The sequence below is a fragment of the Maniola jurtina genome, chromosome 6, assembly GCF_905333055.1.
Source record: "Maniola jurtina chromosome 6, ilManJurt1.1, whole genome shotgun sequence".
Lineage (NCBI taxonomy): Eukaryota > Metazoa > Arthropoda > Insecta > Lepidoptera > Nymphalidae > Maniola > Maniola jurtina.
Window position 1 is genome coordinate 12,509,011 of NC_060034.1, and position 21,900 is coordinate 12,530,910.

The window sequence follows — 21,900 nt, forward strand, 5'->3', positions numbered from 1 at the left end:
TCTCTATATATGTGGATTACGCATTTTTATACAATTTTATGGTGTGTGGTGTTATTCTGACACCTCTGGGACCTTATAGAATATTTCTTATCTTACAAAGTCATAAAATGTTCAATGGATTTTCAATGACTTACGAAAGCATCCGTGATACGGCGAGCAGGTTTGTACGTCTGTTGAGTTGTCGTCGTCACTATCTAAAAAAAAATTGCAATAATTTGTTTAAGGGGCAAGCGACGGGTCTGCCCGTGAAATTCAAATTTTATTTGGTTTTTCACAATTTGTAAACTAATACGAAAACGTAGGCTAACGGCATTTTGATTGCGACAATGGCAGTATCCATCCTCACAGGTTTAGATGAAAATCTTTACTTGAAAAGGTCCAGTTTAAGAAATTAGCTCTAGTATCGACTAATTTGTAAGAATAGTCGATATTAGAGCTAATTTCTTAAACTGGAAACTTTCGTAATCGGGTAACATACATAAAAAAAAAGATTCCGACGAATTGAGAACCTCCTCCTTTTTTCAAAGTTGGTTAAAAATAAATAAAAATCTGTTTTAGTGTATCTACAGGTAAAACCCTTTCATATGATACCCCACATGGGTGATCCTATTTGGGTTCCTTTTTTCTTTTGAGGTTGTACGGGAGCTGTGTGTCTGTGTGCTCGACCGTAGCAATAGGGAAATTTCCCAACCGAGCGGTGTTGTGCTCGGTGGCGCCAGCTGGGCCGACGGTTAGACGTTGACTCCTCTATATATAGTGCAATTTGGTAAACGCTCTGTCAATGCGATTGGAAGTTGCGTGTTTCTCCTTGTATTCCAGTTAAGCTACCCGTGCTGCCATCTAGGCGTAGGTCGTGAGTTATCAGGCTGGGGTTCGTGTTTCGAGCGTTGTTGATTGATTGAGTTTAGAAGCGACATCTTCTTGCGAATGTGGCAACCGCTACATCACTCCCCTCTGAGACGACGTCGTGGTGTGGTGTATCGAGGAGGGGGCGTTGTTGTGCATCCAAGGGGAATGGCGCCTGGCTTAGCCATCCAGAGAAGTGGCGTTGTATGCTGACATCTGCTGGTGGAGTGCAGACCCATTGTGCCCTGATGTGCGATGACGCTTGCTGCGCTTGCGCCGTGCGATCCCAAGGGTGTTGCGGTGTGTGCGCGATGCGTCCCTTGACCGCGTTGGTGTGCGCCGTGCGTCAGTGTGCGGTGTGCGTCCACTTTTTGATCACGTCGGCTGTTGCGGTGGTGTGTGACCACGCTTGAGTTGGTTGCGGTGGTGTGTGATCCGTCTTCGATCACGTCGGCTGCTTGTGGTGGTGTGTGTGACCACGCTTGAGTCGGTTGCAGTGTGCGATCCGTCTTCGATCACGTCGGTTGTCACCAATGTGCGGGAGCTGTGTGTCTCTGTGTTCGACCGTAGCAATAGGGAAATTTCCCAACCGAGCGGTGTTGTGCTCGGTGGCGCCAGCTGGGCCGACGGTTAGACGTTGACTCCTCTATATATAGTGCAATTTGGTAAACGCTCTGTCAATGCGATTGGAAGTTGCGTGTTTCTCCTTGTATTCCAGTTAAGCTACCCGTGCTGCCATCTAGGCGTAGGTCGTGAGTTATCAGGCTGGGGTTCGTGTTTCGAGCGTTGTTGATTGATTGAGTTTAGAAGCGACACCTTCTTGCGAATGTGGCAACCGCTACAAGGTACAGAACCTCAAAAAAAAATTAGATAAATTTTGATTTTAAATTATCAGCAGCCAGAGTTTGGACAAACCTAGTTCAATAATTTCGTCGGAGATTGTGACTTTCCTATTGTTGGGCGGCGGCGTGATGAGGCGCGGCTCCTCGGCGACGCTGGTGAGGCTCGACGAACTCTGGATCGGCGTGAACTCAGGCAACGTGTTCAATGACATAGGACTGCAATACCAAAGACAAAAATAACTACTTATGGTAGCTGTAATTTTTTATTTATTTTATACTGGAAAATGCCCGCGCAGCGTCTTCGTCCGCGTGGATTTAAGTTTTTTTTTAAAAACACCATGGGAAATCTTTGATTTCTGGGATAAAAAGTTTTATGTCAGTTTCCGGGATGCAAGCTACCTCTGTACCAAATTTCATATAAATCGATTAAACAGATGGGTTTTTAGGAATCCCGTGGGAACTCTTTGATTTTCCGGGATAAAAAGTAGCCTATGTCCTTTGGTTAAAATCGGTTTAACTGTTGGGCTGTGAAAAGCTAGCAGACAGACAGACAGACACACTTTCGCATTTTTAATATTATATATGACGGAGTGAGAGGGTGTTATCAGGTTATCGTGGGCATATTTTCACTTTTTATTACTTTGTAGGCGCTTCTAATGATTATTAAGATTGAAGCATGATCTAACCACTAGTAAACCTGGATAATAACTAAGCGGATACGTCAGGATAGCAACCTTTAGATTAACCGAGCTTTCGTGGGCGTACTAACGATATTCTTGGACTATCAAGTGATATTGATAGTCCAATAACCTTCGACTATAACCATGCTAACTCTCACTTACTGCATGTCACAACTACTAGCGTAACTAGGTAAACCTAACCTAGCCTAGCCTACCTAGACCGGCTCCTCCACTCCTACACCGGTCCCAAACCGACCATCTAACCTAATCACCACAATATCAACTCGTCTAACCAACAGTACCACTTTAGGTAACCACAATTCTACAGTACGACAGACTATGCCTACTGAGAAGTGTCCTCGGCAACAACCGGACGAATAATGCCCCGCTACGCACAGCGTGTCTGATTTTATAGTCCAACGACGACAGTGGGGAGATGACGTAATGCTCAGTGTTGACAGCTAAAAGTCGGTACCGCCGACATACCAAAACTTACAATAACAACAACAATTAGTCATGTCTAAATCAACTCTGAGGGTATTTTAGTACTTGATGAACAAAGTAATGTTTAACTTTTGATTTGAATAGTTTGATTATTAGTAACTATTAACGCCTTCGCGCCGACACGGCCATACTGACAGGCGGTGCGCGCTCTGCACCTGCCTAACGATTGATGTTGATTCTGAAACTAAAATACATTCTCTTCTGAGTTTGGTATCTGTCAGCATCAAATGATGCTTAGTTATATTTGTAGTAAACCAGCACATCTTCAATGTTTCTGGTTTTTGAGCTTATTTAGTAACAAGTAAAATCTCGTTAGTATTTGTGTGTGTGTGTGTGTGTGTGTGCGTGTGCGTGTGTGTGTGTGTGTGCGTGCGTGTGTGCGTGCGTGTGTGAGTGCGTGTGTGTGTGTGTGTTTCGTGGATAACTCGTGGATAACTCGTGGATAGAACTCGTGGATTTCTCGTAGATAAACTCGTGGATTTCTCGTAGATAAACTCGTGGATTTCTCGTGGATTGTCTCGTAGATAAACTCGTGGATTTCTCGTAGATAAACTCGTGGATTTCTCGTGGATTGTCTCGTAGATAAACTCGTGGATTTCTCGTAGATAAACTCGTGGATTTCTCGTAGATAAACTCGTGGATTTCTCGTGGATTGTCTCGTAGATAAACTCGTGGATTTCTCGCAGATAAACTCGTGGATTGTCTCGTAGATAAACTCGTGGATAGAACTTGTGTGTGTGTCTGTGTGTGCGTGTGTGTGTGTGCGTCTGTGTGTGTGTGGCTCGTGTAAAAGAGTCTCGTAGATAAACTCGTGGATTTCTCGTGGATTGTCTCGTAGATAAACTCGTGGATTTCTCGTAGATAAACTCGTGGATTTCTCGTAGATAAACTCGTGGATTGTCTCGTAGATAAACTCGTGGATAGAACTTGTGTGTGTGTGTGTGTGCGTGTGTGTGTGTGTGTCTGTGTGTGTGTGGCTCGTGTAAAAGAGAAAACTTGCTATAATCAAAGGCTCGGCTTTTCCTGATTAACTTTTAGTAAAAGAGTTCATTACGTAACAAAGTACAACGCTAGTGCTAAACAACAAGTTCATTGTTGACATCGTACTGCTACAGCTACAATACGAAATTTTTCTTTAATTCTATACAGCATGGTTGGATAAGAAATCAACTCTATCTCATTAGTGAAGACCATCCCAATAGTGAATAGTATCATGTGTCTTAGTCAGCAAAAGTGTCGTTACTATCACCTATATCGAGCAATAGTAACTCATACCACCACCATCGAGTGACGGTAGTCGTTACTAGAAGTAGTAACTCATGCCACCTCCATCGAGTGACGGTAGTCGTTACTAAAAGTAGTAACTCATGCCACTTCCATCGAGTGACGATAGCTATGCACAAGGTTTTGGATAATTGGGTTTTAGAATATGGTAACTCGGCGTTTTTATTCCGTCTCATTTTCCATGGTTGCTTCTTGAGTGAGTTGTTCCAGCGACTCTTCTCGAGAAGTGGATGATCCGGGATCCGTGTATACGTCTTCTGGCGCCGACACGGTTTCTTGACTACCAGGTTTACTTCATTTCGAGGTTCGATGACAAGGTGGTTTTGCGGCGGCATATCTGATGATCGACCTGGTGGATCAGCGGTCGATCCCACTTCTGATGACGGAGTGAGAGGGTGTTATCAGGTTATCGTGGGCATATTTTCACTTTTTATTACTTTGTAGGCGCTTCTAATGATTATTAAGATTGAAGCATGATCTAACCACTAGTAAACCTGGATAATAACTAAGCGGATACGTCAGGATAGCAACCTTTAGATTAACCGAGCTTTCGTGGGCGTACTAACGATATTCTTGGACTATCAAGTGATATTGATAGTCCAATAACCTTCGACTATAACCATGCTAACTCTCACTTACTGCATGTCACAACTACTAGCGTAACTAGGTAAACCTAACCTAGCCTAGCCTACCTAGACCGGCTCCTCCACTCCTACACCGGTCCCAAACCGACCATCTAACCTAATCACCACAATATCAACTCGTCTAACCAACAGTACCACTTTAGGTAACCACAATTCTACAGTACGACAGACTATGCCTACTGAGAAGTGTCCTCGGCAACAACCGGACGAATAATGCCCCGCTACGCACAGCGTGTCTGATTTTATAGTCCAACGACGACAGTGGGGAGATGACGTAATGCTCAGTGTTGACAGCTAAAAGTCGGTACCGCCGACATACCAAAACTTACAATAACAACAACAATTAGTCATGTCTAAATCAACTCTGAGGGTATTTTAGTACTTGATGAACAAAGTAATGTTTAACTTTTGATTTGAATAGTTTGATTATTAGTAACTATTAACGCCTTCGCGCCGACATATAGTATGGGAAGTATGGATTCAGAAACAAGTTAGCTCTTGACTGCAATTTCGCCTGATGGTAAGTGATGATGCAGTCTAAGACGGCTGACTTTCAGTAAGCCCATACCCCTTTGGTTTCTACACGTCATCGTACCGGAATGCTAAATCGCTTGGCGGCATGGCTTTGCCGGTAGGGTGGTAACTAGCGACGGCTGAAGCCTTCCACAAGACCAGTTATAGTTATTACTATAAAACTGCTAAATTATTAGGTAATTAGGGCATTAGGCATCAAGTTTCAACCGAAGTAAACCGAGGACTGAAGATACGTAAAAAACTTAGTTTTTTCTTAAGCATGATGATTTTTGCACATGAAATCATGGAAGCCTAAAAACACGTAATTATAAAATCTAACGTTGTTTTTAAAATCTAACGCTTACCAATTATAAAATTTAAATTCGCAACTTTTCCCGAATGGGATGAAAATTTATCTTGTCAGTGTTAGCTTCTCTGATTGTTCTTTGACAGTGATTTTCTTCTACATTTTTTTTATAATTTAAAATTTCAAATGAAAAAGTTTGCGGTTCATACATCTACCTTACTATAAAATATTATTCATGTGAAATAGTGTTTGTTTGTCTACATGTTTTTTTTTATTCAGATACAAGTGGTAAGTGATAATGCAGTCTAAGATATAAAGGATCTAAGATAAAAACTTGGAAGAGGTATGGCTGTTTCATTAAACCCGAATCCCTGATCGGTTTCTAAGTGCATCGCACGGGCACATTCAACCGCTTTAACTGCAACTTTACTTTTACTTCACAACCACTAAACCGATTTCGACGAAATTTACTGCAGCAATAACTTGCGCCCGAAGACGCCGGCAAATCTGAGATCGCACAGGATTTTTAAAAAAACCTACATGTACGGGATGCAGCGTGGAGATTACACCCGCCACGGCTGCTGCAACTTGCGCCACGCACTACCTCGCGTGTGTGTGCTGCTCTGAGCAAACGCCTGCAGTACAAGCTCACTTGCATTAGAGACTGGGAGTGCAGAAACTGGGCACAGTGGGCACAGGGTCTTCCTGTATGGGATGCAGCGTGGAGATGGTCACCTACCGCGGCTGCTGCAGCTTGCGCCGCGCACCAACTCGTGTGTGTATGTGCTGCTCTGAGAAAGCTCTTGCAGTACAAACTCACTTGTATTTGAGACTGGGAGTGCAGAACCTGGGCACAGGGGGCGCAGGGTCCTCCTGTATGGGATGCAGCGTAGAGATGGTCACCCGCCGCGGCTGCTGCAACTTGCGCCACGCACCAATTCGCGTGTGTACGTGCTGCTCTGAGCAAGCTCGTGCAGTACAAACTCACTTGTATTTGAGACTGGGAGTGCAGAACCTGGGCACAGGGGGCGCAGGGTCCTCCTGTATGGGATGCAGCGTGGAGATGGTCACCCGCCGCGGCTGCTGCAGCTTGCGCCGCGCGCCACTTAACATATCTGTGTTGCTCCTCTGACCAAACCCGTTCAGTATCAGTCGCTGGAGACGCTCTATATGCTTTTGTAGATCAAAGTTGACTTTCTGTAAATAATTTTAAAACTTATTTATGAAGGGAAAATCCTTTAGTCGGGTAGAAGAGAGAAATATTGATATGATAGATACAAAGGTGTAACGAAAATAACTTCAGGGAATTTGGAATAGAAAATTCCTTAGAGGTTCTCCAATCTCCAGGGATTAGTCAGGGCCAGATTGAATCAAGATATTGTCAGCTTGGGTTAGATTGTTCGGATTGGTTCATCAGGCTGAGCCAATTAGATCTGGTTGGTTTGTATTCGCTCAGATTCTATCAGATTCAGACCAGATATTGTGTGGGAAAAGTTCATAAACGCCAGTAATTGTGTGAGTCGTACTTAAGGCTACTTTTGATCCTGGAGAATCAAAGAATTCCCACAGGATTTTTGAAAACCAAAATCATCATCATCATGGCATCATATACCTACTAATACAATAAAAGCATGAATATTTTAAAATGATATGATTCAATCAAAGCAACACAATTCATCATGTATAGAACCATAGTTACCTCAACGTTCTTTTTGCTCTCCAATTGCGTTTTGAGGGACGATAGCTGTTTGGTGAGCGACTGAATCATCGTAGCGTCAGTCGCTACAGCATTCACTGCTGGAGTGTTTTTGACAGATTTCGCTCTGTTAGCGAATCTGAAACAATTTTATTTCTAACTCATCCTAATCGAAGAATTAATCCCACAATGTAAACTTATAAGGTGTGGTATATGCCCTTATAAATAACCTAAATACTTGCAAAACTCTTGCTTAAATAGGCATCCTCTAGGCAATCGCGCTTAAACCTAGACCTCATCATTGCTTTTTCTAAGCATGATTTTCATCAAGCCTAATAAAAAAAAATTCATCATGCTGATTCCCTATGAAAAATATCCCTAATGGGCTCGAAACTAGTTGGGCTTACATTGATTAAATACGTGAGTATAGCCATGACGATCTACATTTATAGTTTTCCTTTACCGTTAAAGCAAAATGTATTTAATTTCATGAAACGCATATAACTCCAAAAACAGTAAGCGCGTAAAAGTCTGAAATATGCACTGCATTTTCAGAAAACCTTTACATGAGCTCAAATCTACATTAAATTTTAGAACGTCTAAAGCGCTGAAAGAAGCACGTCGCTTACACGCATCTTACGCGTGTCTACGAGAACCTCTTTACCAAGTCAGTTAAGGGAAAATAGATTATACAATAGAACTTAACATAATAATAATAGTCAGTGACCTGAGAGCCAAGACTAGACCAAAAATATCGGATGCTTGAAGATCGAGCAAAACTCAATGAGACAACGCTAAGTTGAAGAAAAGGATAATAACTATACTTTAAAAAGTCAATACGTACTGCAATGTTGATATAGTCTCCTCAAGAGCAGCGGGCGTCACGGCGCATATTATACTGGTCTTCGCGTTGCCTCCGAGGGAATTTTGCAGGATACGCGTCAGTTTACTATCGCGGTAGTTTGCATGCCTGGAAAAATTTTTTAACGTATTTTCTGGAAAATGTTCCCGGGCGATTACAGTGATGGCAAAACAGCTCTGAAGTTGCAACATGGATCGCGCACCGAGGGTTCCGTAACAGCTATACATCCATACTATGGAAGTATGGATGTATAGCTGTTTGTTTTCCTAATAAATAAAATAAAAATAAAAAATATAAATTGCACCCTGGCGCTTTTCAAGCGCATCTGTGGCTCCTGTCTGCTTTGCGGTCCACGTCTAGACTCACTTGTTGCGGTCCTCGGACAGCTGTTTGATGACCAGAGCGAGCACGGACAAGGACTTGTTGATGTGCGTGCCCTCCTTGAACCGCAGCCCCGTGGCGCCCGTCTGCCCCGCGCGCTCCGAGCCCGCCAGGTCCACGAGGTTCAGCTGCGACACGTTCACAGACCCCACCTCCTCCTCGCCCTCGATGTGTTCCCGGGACTCTATTGTCTGTAATACAGGTCTTACTATATTCGCGAGACAAAAGAGCTACGAGACCGACCCGTAAGCCAGTTTAAAAATATCATATTCGCGGTATTGAAATGAATGCTTTTAACAAAATTATAAGATAAAATAAAATTCTAATTAATCAGTATCTAGTAACTAATATCCTAATCAAAAAGTACCCAGCTAGTTACCCTTGGGCCAATGGTGCCCATCAAGATCCTATCTATAGGCCCTAAAACGTGAATTGCAGCTCTTTTCCTATAGTTGTACGATGGTGGATGTCAAATTCAAATTCAAAATATTTTTATTCAATTAGACTTTTACAAGTTCTTTTGAATCGTCAAAAGCATCTACCACTGGTTCGGAATGCCTTTCTTACCGAGAAAAACCAGCAAGAAACTCGGCGGTTGCTCTTTTCAAAGATTTGATATACAATATTATGCCATGCATAAAAGCAATTGAAGTCCTGCGCATTGCTGGAGCGAATTGCAGGTCAAATCCACGCTTTTTTATCACGCGTGTGTGTGTCGCGCACAAAGCCCTTAACCTCCTCACTCCAGCAGCCCAGTCTCTACTGCCAGTGGGTCAAGAAGACACTAATTGTGCAAGAGTGGGGTGTATTTAGCTCTTTTCTTAGTATCAGCGGACTCTGGAGCGGTGCCGACTAACGGCGTAGCTTGTTCGGTTGAGACGGCTTGGTGCCAAGATATAGGCGCACGTCATGTCCCACAGTAGGCCTTAGCCATTTTGACATGTGACAAGTGTCACAAGCCAGATGACAAGTATCAAGCCAGATGATAAGTGTCAAGCCATATCTCAAGTCAGCCTCAAGTGAGACTGGGAACCATTAGATGGGCACAAGTTGTACAAGATCATGTTATTGCTTTCTGTAATCCTTGAAACAGATATATTATTATGTCGAGCATTGAAGTCTTTTTAATTGGATGAGATGATGACAAAATTTTAAATTAAGAATAAATATGTGCCACATATTTGATTGCTCCTGACAAGGGAGAAAAAGTGTTACAATTACTTACAATTTACAGTACTTACAATTTGGAAGATGGAATGTGATCTACTACTCTCGTCGTTCATGTTTGTAGCACCAGTCTGTCTGTTAGCTTTACCCTAAAAGAAAGTATAAGGAAATTAACAGGAATTACATTTTTTTGTTGTACTGATATAAATAATAGCTACTCTCACAAGTTTTTTTCAATACATGCCCACTCAACTTTGTCTGTGTGGACTTATGTTTTTAAAAATCCTGAGAAAACTATTTCCATTCCGGAATAAAAAGTGACAAATTTTGTCAATATAGAATAGATCACATGGGTCTTAAATAAATATAAGAAACAGACCTTCTTTTTCGTTGCATAATATTAGTATGATCCAAGCTTTTGTTGTGATATCATAATTTGGCCTTGCATTGCATCAAATTTTTTTTTGCCAAAATTTTGGCAAAGGTGACATTTTACATCAAATTCTCAAGGTTGGTTTCAAATTCTCTGACACTTTGCTGTATCATCTAACAGTCTTAGTCACACAGTCTAACCTTGGTAACATGAGCAAAGTAACAATAATACAACTTAAAATATTGAGTAGGTATATTTATTATGTATACTTATGCCATTCTTTGTTCCTTCACTTCACTTAACTTGGTGGTAAGTGATGATGCGTTATAAGATGGAAGTGGGCTAACTTGATTGGTTTCTACGTGGCACTGTATTGGGACACTAAAATGCTTGATGGCACAGCTTTGTCAGTCGGGTGGTAATTAGCCATAGCAGAAGCCTCCCACAAAACCAGACAAAGACAATTAATAAATTTTGTGTGCCTCACAAAACAAACATTGAACCAATTTTATGAAGTTGCTATTTTGTAAAGAGTAAATAATTTGGAAGCTTCCTTGCAAGCTTTTAGCTTTACACTTTACAAACACACTTTAGGGATGGAAGAGAAAATACTGTGTGGAAAAAGAGAGGCAAGTGATCAGATATTATACTTGGGCAAAATGAATGAAATGAAATCCTAGAAATCAGTTTTACTATTATCAAGCACCATTGCTAATTACCAATCAGAATTACTAATGGTATAAGCCCGAAAAACCTCACTTTTTGCTATTGACTCCATGATTTACCAACTCATGCTGGTAAAGCTTGGGTTCTACTGGTAAATCTGAGGAATTAGGTATCACTACTCAGCATCTTACAGTAACATAATGTTGTTTGGCAGTATTATATGGCTGTATTAACACATAAGCTACTTTATATCCTGGAAAATTAGAGTTCTCATGGGATTTTTAAAACAACCCATATTCGCATAGGCACATCCCACATCTAGTAAAAAAAAAAAAACAAATCACCTTTCTCATAACTTCCAGGACTTCTTCAGGGGAGGTGGTTACTTCCTCTGTTGCATCAACTCTTACACCTTGAAAGGTATCATGAATTTTGACCCGTTTCTCTATATTTAGCAAGTCTGTCAATGTTTCATTGTATATTTCTACATAAGACACCCTGAAAAAAAACATTACTCAATTTAATAACAGATAAATACACCGGTATTTATTGTAAGTTAAAATGAAGCAATACTCCAACTAATGGATGATGATGGAATGGATTTTGTCCATAGTACAAGATGGTGGACTCTTTATCCCTTTGTTAGTCCAGAGTTCATCACATTATAACATGCAAGATAGCACTACAAGCAGGAGCATTTAATTGGAGTTTCACTGTATTTAAATAAGGAAACTTAACATATTCTGATTATTGTAAGAATTTATAGTTAGATGTATTTACAGTACTTACCTTACTAAAAAATCTCGGTCAGGTACATTTTTGATGATGTCAAACAGATTTATTACAGCCAGCTGTATAATGCCCGGTGACTCGTCAGTGCCAGTCATGGTGTAGGTCTTGCCTGATGAGGTCTGGCCGTAGGCGAAGATTGTGCCGTTGAAGCCGGCCGTCGCAGCCTCAACAATTGGCTTAGCAATATCATTATATACATCGCTAGTTTTGGATCTCTCGTCATAAACTTTATCTTAAACAAGTAAAAACATACAAAGTGCATAAAAAATGCTCCTCTGGCCTTGATAATGACGTAAATTAAGCACATATTTGGAAGGCTTTGCTTTGCAAACAACCTTGTCGGCGACCGACTCACCGGTCGAATATTAACCAAAAATACTTACCGAATGTAAAATACGGTCCAGATTCCCTACCATTTTGATCTATCTGAACAAGAGCGTTATTAACTACGCGCCATTGAAGTAAAAGCTTGTCTTCTATCTCGCGGCGAATCAAAGGCCGGACTTTAACAACTACTTTTATATTGTCACTCATGTTACTTAAGATTATTTTGCCTCATTTACGTTATTTAATAATTATTTCTTCAATATAATAAGTCAACAATACGTTTAATATACATTTTTCTTATTTTTAACTCAAATCCAGTTGCTATTATACACTTGCTTCACACAACACACAATACACATTCGCCAACGGTTTTTCAATTTTTTAATTTATCTTGACAGACAAAGACTAGACAACACAGCTACCCATAGGTCATGTGGTCGTCACGGATAACAATAACGTAATATGAGTTGAGGGTTTGGTTTTTAGGATAACTACCACCAAATAGGTTTGCATAAAATGTGTTTAATTTTTGTGAAATTAGTGTTCATAAATATTCATAAACAATTTGCAATGCAAAAGTAAACATAAAAAGTTGAATAATATGTTTTGATCACAAAACTTTTTATAAAAACTTCGCTACTAACTATGCTTTAGTTACCCGTTTCTACTTGTTTGTCATTTCAATAACCATAGAGTAATAAAGTCAATAATGTCATGACAGTTTGTCAATGTCATGTCCATGTGTAAGGTGTGAGCCAAGGATAATGTTGTGTGTTTATTACTTACTGTCCTGAATTTTGTATAATATTACTAAACAATTAAATCAAAATGCAACACGACGATGTAAGTAATTCAACAATTAATCTAGTTATCATGCCTTAGTCTACTGTATATGCTGTTTAAAAAAAAAAATGTATTTATAGGTTGTTTGGGCGATCATCAATAAAACGCACTGTTCCCATAAAGTAACGTAAGTACATAAACTGTTTAGTAAGATAAACCTATTTTATAAAGATTTACAATGTTTAAACTCGGTTTTTCATGTTTCAGAACCAAGACGCAACACTTTTGTCGCAATGAATATAACCTCACAGGTTTGTGCAGTCGATCTTCATGTCCACTTGCAAACAGTAAATATGCTACCATTAGAGAAGAAAATGGTATCATTTATTTGTTTATGAAGACGGCTGAAAGGTATACAGTTTATACAATACAGCTAAGAAAAAAGTTTTTTATAAATATTGTATTGAATAATCTAGTATTTACTACTTCAGTACCTACCTTAATTATAATAACAAAAACTTTTTTATATTACACTTATTGTGTTTAAAATTAATATTAAAATAGTATGTAGTACTAAATGATGCCCACGATTTCATAGATAATAGAAGATAGGAAGAAAGGCAGGCAGAAAGACACACTCCCCCATTTATAATATTTTGTATGAATTGTTTTAAAGGATCTATACAGTGGGAACCCACTATAATTACCCATAATTATCCCAAATAACCATCCAACTTCATAGATTAATAGAAGGAATCACAATCTGCAGACTACAGCAATGATACATGAAGCAGAGAGAATAATATTTTGTTATTTTTAGAGTAATGTTTCCAGCCAAACAATGGGAAAAGGTTAAATTGTCAAGAAACTTTGAAAAGGCCATCTATCAAATAAACGAAAATCTACTATACTGGCCTGCCTTCATCAAAGCAAAATGCAAGCAAAGATTTGTGAAGATAACACAATACTTAATTAGGATGAGGAAACTCAAACTGAGACGAGTGTAAGTAAAATAGTTATTAAAGAATGCATTAAAGAAATTGTATCATTACTACATTGTGAGGAAATCGGCATATCTGAGAGTTTTCCATAATGTTTTCCATTGTGTATTAGGTGCCTATACCCTTCTCATTCTAAGAGGATCCTGTGCTCAGCTCAGTGTGTTGGTGATTGACCAACATACTGAGCACAGGTTTCTTGACATGATATTATGCATGAATAATGTATTGTTCTACAATGTGCAGGAAAGAGTTAGTTCCAATACAACGCAAGATAGAAAGACGTGAGCGACGTAGGGAGGAGAAAGCATTAGTGGCAGCCAGGATTGATAATGCCATAGAGAAACAACTGCTAGAGAGGTTGAAGAAAGGAACTGTGAGTATGGTTGAATCAAATTCTATTGAGTAAAAAAGTTTTTCAAATCAGTTCAGAAAGCTCGGTTAAATCATAAATATTATAATAGAATAGAAAAGAAATATTATTATTCAAATAAACTTTTATAAGTACTTTTCAATTGTCAAATGCATCTACCGCCATAACATTAGTGACATTACGTGCACATTTATGTGTATTACTTTGTAGTTCACACATAAGAATACCATTTAGGTGTATTATATTTTAAAACCTTCCAGTATGTATGATGTTACGATAATGAAAAAATATCATAATTGGTTGGACATACACAGATACATACATAGTGTGAAATACATAACCTCCTTTTTTGAAGTTGGTTAAAAAGACAACTCTGCTTTGTCTTTATGTGTCAGCCCCTAGGCTTTCATGTTTAACTTTTTCTAATGCATCAACTCTCTTTTACAGTACAATGACATTTACAACTTCCCTCAAATGGCCTTCGATGCTGCCCTCAAAGCTGAAGAAGTTTCCAGTGAGAGTGAGAAATCAGAAGATGAAGAAGAAGTAGAGAGAGAGATGGAGCCAGAGTTAGAAAGAGAACTGCAGAAGAATATTGAGGAAGTCGACGAGTTTGTTGAAGCTGACAGTGACATGGATAGTGATGTAAGTGATTGTTCTTCTAGGCTAATTCATTTGTGTACGTTTTTTAATAAGCTAGCTGTAGACATTGGAGATGTCTCTCAACAAGCGATAGAGTCTTAATACATCTTTATTGTATAAAAAAAAAGTTATTTTCCGCTGTCTGTATGTACGCGTAGGCCTTTTAAACTACACAACAGATACTAATGCAGTTTCACCAATAGATAGTAATTCAAGAGGATATCTACAATGTAAAGGATTATATAAATTAGAAATAAGAAAGCTTGGAAATGAGTTGCTTTAACAGTGTAGTTCTAATAAGTTTAAGTGATACTGTAAAATGGTCATTTTCTGGGATAAAAAGTAGCCTACATCTGACTCCGGGATGCCAACTGACCCTGTACCAATTTTCATCAGAATCGGTTAAGCTAATGAGCCATGGAAAGTTAACATTCAGACAGACCCACTTTATCAATAAGATCAGTATGGATATATAAATTAATGGAATATTTTGGTGTTTCCAGGATAGTGAATCTGGCAGAAAAGAACATGCTGATGTTGGAAGTGACTTTGAATCAGAGTCATCTGATATTGAGGTTAGTATGAAACTAATTAATTTTAATATTTAAACTTTGTAATATAGATTTCAAATCAATCAAGTTCTAGCTACAGCTAAATTGTTTAAGAATCGATAATCGTAGACAATAGCTGGCATCATTCTACTGCCAAAGCCATGCTGCCAAGCGCGAAAATCTACCGTACGATTTTTTTTAGCAAAATTCTGTGGCATGGAAATTAAGTGCATTTGGCTTCATACAAGTACCATACCATAAGTATTAATCTAGAATTCTGCAGGAAAAATCGCGCGGTAAAATTTCGCAGTGCGGGTTTACCCCAGTTGGCACTATCATTTAGTTTAGACTTTAGAGATTATGTACAACAGAATAATTCCTTTCTTTTTTTGATATTTCTAGGTCATCTCCAATCAGTCATTGATGTGGACTATAATCAGATTATTATGAATGTATTTAGGGTTCAGAATAATTCTAATTAACCTATTTTACAGGACATATCGATGAAGATGGCAAGCAAGAAGCCGCGCGTTGAGATCGAGTACGAAACAGAACCGGTGGCTAGTGTGTCGAGAAAGAAAATAAAACTTTGATACAACAATTAACTATAGCTTTTCATTTACATTTTACTAACTGTATTTAAAAAATGGTACTAACCAGGCTCTTAATTTGATGCGTATTTTTTCATTCACCATTAACTGAACATGAATAAAAGAATCACCAATTAATTGGTTATTTCAATACACACATACACGTGAGCGTATGGACAAAACAGCACATAATAGTGCCCTCCTTACCTGATTTCGACCACGGCAGCCCAACGGAGGCTAGTCAACTACACAGGAGATTATAAAACACTAATGTGTGCGTAAAAACAGGTGCACTCTATTCCCTAACTCTCAGTCTGATGGGCAATCCAATACGATTGGGGAGAGATCCAGTGCCGCCGGACTACCTAACACATCCCAGTCTATGCGATGTCTTACGTGTTTTACGTGCTTATAAATTGATATCATCATCATGATCAACTCATTGCAGGCCTACTACTGAGAACAGGTCTACTCTCAGAAGTAGAAGAGGTTTGGCCATACTCCACGCAGGGCCTAGTACGGATTGGTAGATTTCACACAGCTTTAAGAACATGGAGAACTCGGGCAGGCAGGTTTCCTCACGATGTTTTCGTTCACCGTAAAGCAAGTGATATAATATGATTATAACTCCGAAAAATTAGAGGTGTGCGTGCCTGGGATAGAAACCCCGAATTCCCAAAAGGAGACCGACATTTTAATCACTACTAGACACTATCATCGCAAAAATAGCTAAAACGTCCCCTAAGTATTTGAAGTGGTTTAAAAAAAAGATGGGATTGATTGCTACGTAATGTGCGACCAGCATTTTACATCAGTTCGTTCGAGTAGGTATCAAATCCCTGATTATACTTACCATTGTCTTTTCATAATTAATTTGGATTTGAAATTGAATTTGATTGGAAATTGTAAAGTTAGTCGGAACTCGGGAGATACCGTTCGCGACTTAATTACACTTATCCGTTAATTAAGAAGTTCTTTAGAGAATAGCGTTGATTCGTCCCTTAATTCGACGTATAAAGTTAGCCAAAATTTACATTCTGTGCCAACGTAATTACGAGTACATGTTCAAATATATGGGAGGGCGAACTCTCCCTTGCGCAGGTACATTAATTGCAGCAAAAGTTATTGGATACGCCAGCTACCACTGATGTCAAAGGAATCTATGAGAGCACAGTTTATAGACAGACAGGCAGTAGTCTGACGTTTCTAACCCCCGACCTAAATGTACCAATCTAGCTTGACTATCTCTATGCTATCTAGGCATCGTCTATCTTGTCAGCTTGACATATTTTGTCAATCGACATAATATTATGAACCTAACGGTTAATTAACCTTCTTTTCTGCAAGAAAACTAGAAAAGAGCTGATAACTTTTAAACCGCTGAACCAATTTTTTTGGATTATAGCTAAAAACACTCGATCAAGCCACCTTTCAAACAAAAAAAAACTAAATTAAAATCAGTTCATTCGTTTAGGCGCTACGATGCCACAGACAGATATACAGATACACAGACACACACGTCAAACTTATAACACCCCTCTTTTTGGGTCGGGGGTTAAAAATATTATGAGTATCAATAATGTACCTACCTACCTAAATATTATGTGCTGTGTGCTGTGTCAGCAGTCAGCACTCAAACAAGTCGATAAGGTCGGATCAACTCGACTCCCGGAGACGGACATAAATAGTCTACATTTATCCCGGAAATTCAAAGAGTTCCCACGGGTTTAAAAAAAACCGTAATCCACGTTGACGAAGACGGCATTGCACCTAGTAGGCACATACATAAAACTCCCTAATGTCCCTTCTTATGTTAGGTTAGGTTATCTCAAGGTAAGTAGGTACCTACCTACCTATAGATAAAAATAATAGATAGTTGTAGGTAAGTAGGTACCTACATAAGAAAGACATAGTCCCCGGGGAGGTTGTGAGTGGAATGATAACGACTGCCTTGTGCCGGGAGCATAATAAATCAATGGCTTTATATTAATCGGGAGTTATTGGCTTTACTTACCTACTTCACGATCTTCTATTGTATTATCTGGCTAAAAAAGATGAATCTGTATAAGTACCTATATCGCCGCCCATTATCATCATTTCAACTCCTAACCGGCTCATTACTGACCACGAGTCTCTCAGAATGATATAAGGTTTTAGTAGGCCATAGTGCACCACGCTGGCATGCATAGTGGCACCATGTGTATATTGGTAGATCTCACTGCATAGGTAGGTATATGTACCTAGTAAGGATGGATATGGACTGGCAGACTTTTAAAGTAGGTACACACTACAAACCTTTGAGAACATTATGGAAAACTCTCAGGCTTGCAGGTTTTCTTCACCATTAAAACAAGTGATATAACTCCGAGAAGTTAGAGGTCCGGAAACGAACCTCGGGCCCCAGAGTAGGAAACCGAATATACCAATATTTTTTTTTATAACAGATAGCGAGCAAACGAGCAGGCGGGTCATCTGATGTTCAGTGATTACCACCGCCCATGAAAATTTGCAGCACCAGAGCTACCGCCGATGCGTTGCCGGCCTTACAGGAATTTGTATATTTATTTATAACCCCGTGTTGTAATCTAGTGGGAACACCGCCGATGCAAGTTGATTCCACAGTTTGCATGTGTGTGGAAAAAAGGATCTGGCACAACGGGCGGTCGATGTGCACCAGACACCCACGTGGTGAGGGTGAAATTGCTTGCGGTGGCGGAACAATACGGCATTTCAGCCACGAGGGTATCCTGTGAGGTAGGTACCTGCCTGTATAATTTATGTTGGCGATATGAACCAACTGTGTTGTGAAAATGAACACATACACGTCGTCATTTAGCAAGCACCTATGTAGGTACCTATCTACTAACCTACTATAATTATTGGCAACTTTTTCGTATTCCGTGCTCGCAATTCTCTTAATGCCTCCCCTGGGGACCATAGACCATTCCAGAATGCTTTATGCTCAACTGCAAACAAACCAGGATTGGAGGGAGGAAATACATGCTGTAACAACAAAATGTGTGCGCGCCTCAGTGAGAGGTGAGCAACTAGGTACCTACCTACCTTGATAGATCCTCTTTAAAATAAACTCAGTAATAACAAGTTGAAAACTAAAACACGACTGCGATCGTCTTAATAAATGCTGAAATATTATACATACTTAGTAAAATTGTTTTTCCGTCACTTGGTATATTTTAATGTTGTAAGTAGGTACATGTATACATATTTATGAACTCAGAATTTTCTCCTCTTTCATTTGATATGCCACTCGACACAATTTAGCAAAAAAAAAATTTGGAGACCCCCACTTCTTTCATGTAATATCCGTTAGGTCAATTTTTTTCGTGTATAAAGTAGCGTCACCCGGACCTTTACGACGAATCAATTGACACCTCATTCATCAAAATCGGCCCAGTAGTTTAGGCGCTACGGTGGAACACAGAATCTGGATACAAACATACATACATACATACACAGGAAGACACTTTTCAATAAGTTCAAAAAAACAACTTTTAATGATTTTGAACTATACCTTTTTTAATATTAATTTAAAGTTGAAATCATAACTTCTTTTAAATGTCATCAAATAAAATTTTAATCCATGTCGACGAAGTTGCGGGCATCGTCTAGTTTAGCATTAGGTTAGGTTGGGTAGATACTAGGCACTAGGTAGGTATATCGATACATCCTCGCTCTAACAATACACCGTGTCTCCTTCTCCGGAATCGGAACAAGAAACTGTAGTGGCGCATTGACAGCGGTGGATTAATGATGTTGTCACCTGCAGGCGCTCCGGCGGGGATCCCGACGCGTCTTTTGTTCTCTAGCAGTCGATAGCGGCACTGCACATGCCCATCTATATACAGCAGACCTTAGGCGTATCTGTAAGTTGTAACATACATACAATTACATTACGGTACAGTACGCCATAATACAGGTTACCTAGTGTGGAGACCACAAGCAAACGACATTGTTAAAACTGTCTGAAAATAAAGATATTTTATCTTATTTTATTTATTTTTAATACGAGTCTAATATAATCTTTGAGCACTGATGTACGGTACCTACCTTTTTTTTTACCCTGGGACATGCTTTTACGCATCCCTCCCGGAAGCAGCGCAGATACCACGCTGCTTCCTGGGGGGTATGTGGGACTCACTGGCAGCCCAGAATACCCGCTAAACCCAGCGGAGCCGTCTGCGTCATAACGAGACGACACAGGAACGCAATTTACATGTTACTGTGCCGTCTCAATAATGAAATTGCACTTATCACAGTACAATTGCATTTCAAAAATACTAGGAATCGAACCCGGGACCCCATTGGACGGTTACTAGCTTAAGGCTCCGATACACCACGTGTTACCGCTCGCTGTTTGGAAACTACGCCGCGCCGAAATGAAAACGCTTTGTATGAAAATGTTAAGAATATCAAGATTTGCAAGTTCATGGAGTTCATGACATACAAAATAGAATAGAATAAATTTTTTATTCAACTAAACTTTTACAAGTGCTTTTGAATCGTCAAATAATTTACAGAAGGAACAAGAAGCCTACGAATAAAGGTCATATAAGTTTGGAGAAGGATCGTCATAGTCAACTCTACAAGAGTGACTCAAGTAAAATATATTTAAAGCAGAAACATTATTATCGTATGTCCCCGCATCACTAACACAGCCTTTATGTTTCCATTCCACTCTATCTTAATAATAATGCTGGCGGCTGGATCTCAGGTGGCGTAATTTACAGCATCCTCGGCTACCAGGTATATGAAGGCGACGTAAAGCGTGCCTGAACTAACTAATGAGTAGGTAAATCTGAGATGGGCACCCACATACGTAGCAGCTACATTATTTTCACCACGTATGCGTTTGTCTCAATACATTTAAATTCGTACACATTGTTACTTTTCAGGAGGGCCAAAAATTATCGTTTTTAGGGTTCTGTACCTCAAAAGGAACTCTTACAGGGTCACTTTGTTGTCTGTCCCTCTGTTCGTCTGTCGTGTCTGTCAAAAAAACCTATAGGGTACTTCCCGTTGCAACGATAGAGGGTTTTAGAGCTGGGAACTTAAAAAAAAAAATAGGTTTAAGTTTAGATTAAGTATATTACAACATTAATATTATAAGTGATAGTTGTTAAGGTTGTTGCACTGTAAATAGCAACAGAAAAAATAGTTATAAAAAAAGGGTACTTCCCGTTGACCTAGAATCATGATTTGGCAGGTAGAGTAGGTCTTATAGCACAAGCAAAGGAAAAATTAGAAAACCCTGAATTTGTGGTTACATAACAAAAAAATGTGTTCATGAACAAATAATAATAGTATTTTCAATTTTCAAAGTAAAATAACTATAAGTATGCCAAAGGGTTTTTTACCTGTAGGTACATTCTAAACAGATTTTCATTTATCGTGCAAAATGTTGGAATAAAATACCCGAGTACGGAACCCTCGGTGCGCGAGTCTGACTCGCACTTAATCGATTTTTTTTAGAAAATAACTTTTCAGGCTCTCCTGTAAATTTAGCAAAAACAAACATATACTAATAAATAACCAATCACAATCGAAACTGTTTCCTAATTGAATTTCGAATGTACTTATTTTTGAAAATATGTTTGTGATTGGTTGGTGACTGAAAATAGTTAACGCCCACTGAAATTTTTGGCTCTATCATTCGTATGGGATTACCTAACAGAGGGAGCGCTATGCTAACTTCATTCCGTGTAAGGGTAAAGGTAAATCTTAAATTACTTAAATACAATCTCTCTCAATGCATTGCATTGTTTTATTGCTGAAAGCCAGCTGAATGCATATTGCATTCGATAGCAGGGTAGTTCTAAAAGCTATACATTACACTGGAGTGTTCGTGTAGGATCGTTTTTCCAATAGCAAGTGGCTAGGAATGAAAGCCTTTATTGGTCGTAAATAGAAAATTACTCTCTCAGCCGACTCAGAGTCATTTTCGCCGGACGTTCCCTTTTAATATTAGATGAAGACTGTTTTCCTCAATGGGCCTCGACTTTGTCGTGAAAATCGTTTTTTGGGAATGCGAAAAGGCCCAAAGCTTATTTTATGTATTGAT

At 39.3% G+C, this 21,900-nt stretch overlaps 2 protein-coding genes across 3 annotated transcripts in view; one reads left to right on the forward strand and one right to left on the reverse strand.

Annotated features, from left to right (window-relative positions):
• LOC123866221 (kinesin-related protein 4-like) overlaps window positions 1-12,251 on the reverse strand; it is a 31,610-nt gene extending 19,359 nt beyond the window's left edge. The window contains exons 1-11 of one of the 2 annotated variants that reach the window (XM_045907651.1): window positions 11,941-12,251; window positions 11,555-11,789; window positions 11,110-11,263; window positions 9,801-9,875; window positions 8,545-8,750; window positions 8,161-8,286; window positions 7,320-7,455; window positions 6,660-6,817; window positions 6,441-6,497; window positions 1,762-1,904; window positions 135-194 (exon numbers count right to left, since the gene is read on the reverse strand). In XM_045907651.1, coding sequence (XP_045763607.1) covers window positions 135-194; window positions 1,762-1,904; window positions 6,441-6,497; window positions 6,660-6,817; window positions 7,320-7,455; window positions 8,161-8,286; window positions 8,545-8,750; window positions 9,801-9,875; window positions 11,110-11,263; window positions 11,555-11,789; window positions 11,941-12,091 — 1,501 coding nt within the window. In that variant the 5' untranslated portion in view covers window positions 12,092-12,251. Of the gene's footprint in view, window positions 1-134; window positions 195-1,761; window positions 1,905-6,440; window positions 6,498-6,608; window positions 6,818-7,319; window positions 7,456-8,160; window positions 8,287-8,544; window positions 8,751-9,800; window positions 9,876-11,109; window positions 11,264-11,554; window positions 11,790-11,940 lie in introns of both variants that reach the window. The other variant, XM_045907650.1, reaches the window with a different exon arrangement.
• Window positions 12,252-12,608: 357 nt separating this feature from the next.
• Window positions 12,609-15,836, forward strand: LOC123866230 (protein MAK16 homolog A). The gene is made up of 8 exons (XM_045907670.1): window positions 12,609-12,727; window positions 12,808-12,854; window positions 12,935-13,078; window positions 13,488-13,670; window positions 13,912-14,041; window positions 14,486-14,683; window positions 15,184-15,255; window positions 15,726-15,836. The coding sequence occupies exons 1-8, from the start codon at window positions 12,713-12,715 to the stop codon at window positions 15,822-15,824; spliced, it is 888 nt and encodes a 295-aa protein (XP_045763626.1). The 5' UTR covers window positions 12,609-12,712; the 3' UTR covers window positions 15,825-15,836.
• Window positions 15,837-21,900: the final 6,064 nt, after the last annotated feature.

Bases quoted from the DNA above. Each gene is read 5' to 3' on its own strand.
- LOC123866230 (XM_045907670.1), top strand. The intron at 13,079-13,487 runs GTATACAGTTTA...TGTTATTTTTAG, and splicing joins TTTATGAAGACGGCTGAAAG to AGTAATGTTTCCAGCCAAAC. The intron at 13,671-13,911 runs GTAAGTAAAATA...TACAATGTGCAG, and splicing joins AAACTCAAACTGAGACGAGT to GAAAGAGTTAGTTCCAATAC.